Source organism: Chinchilla lanigera, unplaced genomic scaffold, assembly GCF_000276665.1.
Source record: "Chinchilla lanigera isolate Chin_1 unplaced genomic scaffold, ChiLan1.0 scaffold00021, whole genome shotgun sequence".
Lineage (NCBI taxonomy): Eukaryota > Metazoa > Chordata > Mammalia > Rodentia > Chinchillidae > Chinchilla > Chinchilla lanigera.
This window is the reverse complement of record NW_004955422.1, coordinates 10,907,244-10,913,571: the sequence shown is the minus strand read 5'-3', so window position 1 is coordinate 10,913,571 and position 6,328 is coordinate 10,907,244. Positions and strand designations below refer to the sequence as shown.

Genomic DNA, 6,328 nt, shown 5'->3' with positions numbered 1-6,328 from the left:
AAAAAAAAACATACTGAAGACAGAAGCAGAGTGTCCTGTTAGATCTAGGCAATGAGAAGGCAGGGGGACCCTAGAAATCAGTGAATCCCTGTTGCTTTCCTGTTTGTGTCATAGCTGATAGCACCCATTTCTCACTTCCTGCATTACATGACTTACCAAGCTCCAAGGCTTGCTATTGGAAACACAATGTTGCTTTGTCACATAAATTATTGGGAAATTATAACCTTTGTCTCTGTGTTCAAGGCCTGTCACCAAGCCATCTGCCCCAGCCATGGCAATTAAAGAAAAATAACAAGCAGACATGAGAGCCGAGTACATTGGTTGTGTAGGTTAGAAGTCAACCCTTGTTTTATTAAATGTGTACAAGGAGATCAGAAAGGAAAAGACCCAGACTGCACTGTAGCAATATACACAAAAACATGCACTGTCCAAGCTCCATTGCCTTCCAGTGCCCTACATGTGGCTGTTTGGAACTTGGTTTGATTGGAGCTGCAAAAGAGGCCCTTTGAAGCCCAGAGTGCCCCTGGATCAACCCTCTGTCAACCACTCTTGGACCAGATAGTTGCGTTTCTGAGTGGCTGGAAAGGCCACTGTGTCAGTTGAATGGGGAGGTTTTCTTGTCTATTCAGAGGGTCTTCTTTGAAGAAGCTCAGTTCTGGTATCTTCCAGGTGGTATCTTCCAGAAACAGTCAGGAAGGCAGTGGTCTGCCAAAATCTGAACATACTCACCTTCCACAGAGCTCCGTCCCTGAAATCATAAGCCCTGGCATAGCTAAGTTCATGGGCAAAATCACACTTCAGGTTTACACTGCATCACACAGCATCTGTATGGATGAATGCACAAGGAAGCTTCCCAATGGACCTGCAGTGGCTCACTTCATGTTTCTCTCAATCCAGTCTTTAAAAGGCAGCACCTTAGTGAAGGCTGTGGAGATGCTCTGGCTGCATGTTCTGTCATAGCTCCAGCTGACCAGCCCCACCAGGTGCCAGCGTGGCTCAGGGGATGCTCTGCCTGGGAAGGACATAGCTGCGATGCCCCCTGTCTCTGCAGTGCAGATATTAGAAGGGGTGCTGGGGTCCTGGCTGGCACAGAACATGTTGTCAGTGATACTCACTGGGATGCCACGGTCTTCATGCTGCTCCTCACACAGCAGTGAGTCCACCACCCTGACCGTCCCTGAGCGCAGGCTGTCATTCTTGAAACCAGGGCTCCTCACATCTGCCAGGATGTTCCAGCCAGCCACAGTGATGTGGGACTCCTGGAAGGAGATGCTGAGGTCCCGGGTGGCAGCGAGGCAGACAGGCTGGACCCGGGTGCTCATGCGGGCCTTGTCCAACAGCTTCAGGACAGCAATGTCAGCGTCAAGCAGCATGGGATCATAGTTAGGATGCAGAATAATAGCAGAAATCTACAAAGACAAGGAATGGATAGAATGGTGATCAACCAGCTCCATGGACTAAATCCTCTGACACCATGAGCCTAAGTAAATCTCTCCTCCTTATAAGTTGTTTGCCTCCACCGGGTGGACAAGAACAGGCAAGCTCTGGGGCTACATTACTGGGAGAAACTGCCCAAGAGGCAGCTATAATCATTTGGAGGTACTATGCTCAAGGAACTCTGGAAAGCACTTGCTGTTTCTATGGCTGCAAACTGAAAAGCCTACCAGAGCCCGAGAGGTGGTGTTAAATAAGGGAGTAGACAGGTGAGGCTGAAGAGAATAGGGGTGGACAATCCCTCGCTAGGCTGCTTCAGCCTGCTGAGCACTGCCGTGCAGAAATGGAGCCAATAATCTACTTTTTTCAGAGCATGGACGCCAGAACTTTAACTGAAATGTCTTGAACTTTTAATGTTGGTAAATAATTGATAAGAAATTATACGTTAGCATCACCAAAGCAAAAACCCCTATCGGCTTCCAGTTTGCCATCTCTGGTCCACTGCAAGTATGTCCTGTACCTTCACACCAGAAAGATAAAGTCATGTTCCACGAGAATGTTCCATAAGCTGTTTCCCATAAAATTGTTCCCGGAGCATTCTATAGCATTTCTACATAGTCTTTCCTGATTGTCCCATTCCTTTCTAATTATTCTGTTTAACAGAGCCCTCTAAAAGCTCATATATGTGCAATCTTAGAATTTTTTTCCTGTAAGTACTTTTTTTTCTTTGATACATGTTTGTGATACGCAATGTATGCATTCATTATGAGTAGTTGGTAAATGTACATGGTACATCTTAGTTCTTTTTATGTTCCTTTCCCCTCTTCATCTCCCTCTCTCCTTCCCCCTCAACACCTCTCACACCCCTTTCTATTTGCAAAAGATCTATCTCCTTGTTTCCTATTGTCTATATTTTATTTTGCTCTTGTAAGAAAATTAATGCACCTCAAATCCATAATTTTAAGTGAAATAAATCAGGTGTGCAAGCTTAAAGGTTATATGGTTTTTTTCTCTGAGAAACTCAAAGTATCAATATTTTTTAATGTATATGTTCCATTACTTCTATTGCATTTGAACACAGTTCCTTGGGGCTCCTCTTGTGTCACATTGATCATGACATACAGGTCTGTCTGTGTCTCTTTCCATCAGTGTGAACTTTTCAGAGAAAACAGCCATGTGTTATTCTTTCCTGTATCTATTTCCAGTGAGTGTCACATTGTGGGAGTGCAACAGTGGATGGCCAGAGGGTTGATAGTTAGAAGAACAGATGAAGAGGTGGATGAATGGATGAACAGATGGGTAGGAGAATGGACAGATGGACAGATGGATGAGCTGAGGTGAATGGATATATAAGTGGATGGACAGATAGATGATGGATGGATGGATGGATGGATGGATGGATGGATGGATGGATGGATAGACAAATGAGGTAGAGAGGGAGGGGGCAGGAAATGAGAGAAGTATATAGTAATTGGTTAGGAAAATCTTGGATAAAACCTTTTTATGTCTTCAAAGCCTACCTAGGACAGTTCCCAAATGTAACAGGTGACTAACCTCGTTTTGTTATTGAAGAAACATTTAATAATCCCCTGTGACTTAGGGATTGTGTTAGGCCAAGAGAGTACAGTGACAAGTCACATCATGCATGGAGGAGATGGTTTAAGGGAGAGCAAGCCATTAAATAAATATTACTAATGTTTAATTTGTTACAATTCATCATATATGCTATTAGTATATTTTACTCTGAGATGGTTGACTTTTGATCACTACGTTGATAGGTGATATTTGTCTCTACCTTAGTTTTTAAACCAGGCAAATGGAGGAAAGATTGCATGATCCTTCTAAATGCCACTTTCTGGATCTGTTGATATGAAACACTGAGCTCTTTTTGAGGCTCAGTGGAATAACAACTTACATGCTAAGGTGACAGAACTGATAGGCCACCATTCTCCACTACTTGGGGATGGCTAAGACAGAGCCCCACTTTCCAAGTTGAGCCCCCTCACCCGTAAGCTCTGGATGGTCTTCTCATCCCGGTCATCATCCCGGTAGAATTTTCCCAAGACGACTTTGAGGTCTGCCGTCTTGATGATGTTGACCTTGCCCAGGTCAGTAACGCAATGGGCAGCCACCACCACAGTGCGCTCGTTCACCAGGGCACCGCTGCAGATCAGGAACCAGGTGCCCTTGTGCAGGCTGCCCTCCTGCACCCCACTGGTCCTCCTGTAGATGGCTGCCTGCCACGGCCAGCGGCTCCCTAGGGTCTTTGGAGAAGTGACGTTCTCAGTTTTCCCACAGACTGTGGAGAAAGCATCAAGTCAGTAGAATTCTCTTTCCCATCCAAAAGTGAATGTGTCATACAGAAAGGGGAGCACAAATCTGGAAGGGTGGACTCTGGGGTGTGATAAGCACTATGCTGTTGGACCTGGTTTTCTTTTCCCTTAATATATTAAGCAACCATTCTAGGCATGGTTAGCTATAAAGTCTAAAGTTAATATTGGAGGCATTGCAGTCAAGTGAAGTGTGGTTTCTGACCTCAGGCATTTACTATCAATAGAACTTAGGGAGAGTTGTCTTTATCTCTTACAGCCTCAGTTTTCATGCCTATAAAATGGATAGAATTATAACAATGGTCTCATAGGATTCTTAGAAGACTAGCATCATAAATATGACTACAATAAATTCAACCATATTGTTTTTTCATAAAGAAGGATGGGCAAGGTAGTGTAATATGTCTAAGTCCCTATTCTAGACATTTCCACCAATTGTCTCATAATTGTCATCATAACCATGTAAGGTAACTAACACCTCATTACTTAATTAAGTTATCTCATTGATGTCATTGGGTGATGGATATGAGAACTATAGCTTAAGGTAACCATAGTGGTGTAACTAGAGGTCCTCTGACACCTTTACACTCTTTTCCACTTGGTGTTTCATTACTGCTTAGGGGCAGTATGATAAAACTATCCATAAGAAAATATGCTTCTAAGATTTAAGGAGTAAGCTCTTCCTGGGTGTAGGTTTATGCCGGAGCAAGGAAGCTGACTGTGGAAAGTTTCAGACAACATCAAACTAGGGAAAGCAATGGAGGACCATCGCTTTGAATAAGGACATTTTCCCAAAATGTTTTCAGCAGGGCTAACAGGTTTTCACAAGCAGCCTTGGAAAACAGAAGATGCTCCAGCTCAAAGATGAGACTGGACTCACTAGGAATGCAGGTCGGTGCCCGACCGCTCCACTTCCCAGTCCTCAGACACGTCCTGCGGCTGCTGCCCAGGCGGCGGTAGAAGGGTGAGATGCACTCATACTGCAGCTGGGTGTGCAGATGTTGATACCCAGTAGGCAGGTCCCCAAACGGGAGGGCTGGCTTCTTGGTAGGGGCATCCTGCAGTTTCTGCTTGCTGAAGGCTGTGGAGTACAGCTGGTGTAATGGTGTCTCCCTGGGTTGGGGCACAGGGGTCCAGAGAGAGAGCAGGACAAAAACTGTCATTGCGGCCTCTTTAGGTCCATGTCAATGTCCATGTAGGCATTTGGTTACAGAAGAACAGAAAAAATGCTTGTGACTGCTTTGCAGTCACAAATTGGCTCATTCTCTGGCTCTGGGTTTGGCTCTGCCTCTCCCTGTGTGTGTGTGTGTGTGTGTGGAGACACACACACACACACACTTCACCTCTTGAAAATTCTATGCACATTTCAATCTTCTTATTCCTCCATTTCCATTTCTGGCATGCATCCAACTGCCTGAGATTATTTTAACCACAGAGAGCAATATCTGACACAATAGCTGCTATCCAAAGATACACTACACACATACACACACACACACACACACACACACACACTCGTACACATTCAATTGCAAAGTTAAACAAAAAAGGGAGTTAATTTGAAGGAGAGAATTCAGGCACAGTTTTTCTCCAAACATTATCATAATGGGGCAATATTAGGAATTGACTTGAACTAAACTGTGTTGATACAGAAGCTTGGTTGAGCAATTAGAAGATATAATTAGTTCACCTCGGAGAATAGAACTTTCTCTCAGGGAACATTGACTGGGAGAAATATGAAGCACTGCCTGTAAATGGGAAAAGGCGTATTAAATGAGCCTCGAAGCTGAGGCCCCTGAGACCACTCAGGGGTCTTGGAGGAGACTGGCACACATTGTAAAGTTTATGTTCATTTTACATTGGTGCGAAATGACTGTCAACTGGCAAGTTAGAATTCCTGCAGGAATCAGTAGGTCTTCATATTTGTTTAATGGGTAGAGAAAGGAAGCCCAGAGAAGTAAGTGAAAGTTCCCAGGGGCACACAGCAAAGGACAAGAGCACCCAAGACAGTGCTTTGCAGTCACAAATTGGACTCTGGTATCTCTACTGCACCAATGTGATGTTGTTGTAAGAAATCTATTCCATGTATTTCTGCATTGCTTGGCTCAGAGCAAATGTTCCACCCACAGTGATTGCCCTCAACAAATATTCATGTCTTGTTTGTACCCAGTTCTGTAATTCTAGGTGCTTCTGAACCTGCAAAAAAAACCCCTCATCTGCTGGTCACTGAAGGTCTGTACAGTCTTCGGTGGCTTCTAGGTGAGTCCAGCTACTGGGCATAGACATATCCCACTTCAGCAGCCTGTCTTCCAGAAAGATATTTAAAATCAGGCTTTAGGCTTGCTTCCTCTTGTACCTGAGCTATCCAGTACATGGTTACCTGATCTCCCATTATGACTGCTTTTTTTGTTTGTTTGTTTGTTTTTTGTTTTTCTTCTGGTACCAGGAATCGAACTCACGACCTTGGGCTTGCCAGGCAAGCACTTTGCCGCTGAGCTAAATCCCCAGCCCCTATGATTGCCTTTAAAATAAGAAGCCTGGTGGTGTTTTGATATATATATATA

The 6,328-nt window shown here is 44.3% G+C and overlaps 1 protein-coding gene across 5 annotated transcripts in view; it reads right to left on the bottom strand.

Annotated features, from left to right (window-relative positions):
• Nucleotides 1-313: 313 nt before the first annotated feature.
• The window catches only part of Pamr1 (peptidase domain containing associated with muscle regeneration 1), a 178,586-nt gene continuing 172,571 nt past the window's right edge, over nucleotides 314-6,328 (bottom strand). For all 5 annotated transcript variants that reach the window (XM_013514345.1, XM_013514346.1, XM_013514347.1 and 2 more), the window contains 3 exons: nucleotides 4,645-4,877; nucleotides 3,441-3,733; nucleotides 314-1,409 (listed from right to left, as the gene is read on the bottom strand). In XM_013514345.1, the coding sequence (XP_013369799.1) occupies nucleotides 873-1,409; nucleotides 3,441-3,733; nucleotides 4,645-4,877 (1,063 nt within the window). In that variant the 3' untranslated portion in view covers nucleotides 314-872. The remainder of the gene's footprint in view (nucleotides 1,410-3,440; nucleotides 3,734-4,644; nucleotides 4,878-6,328) is intronic.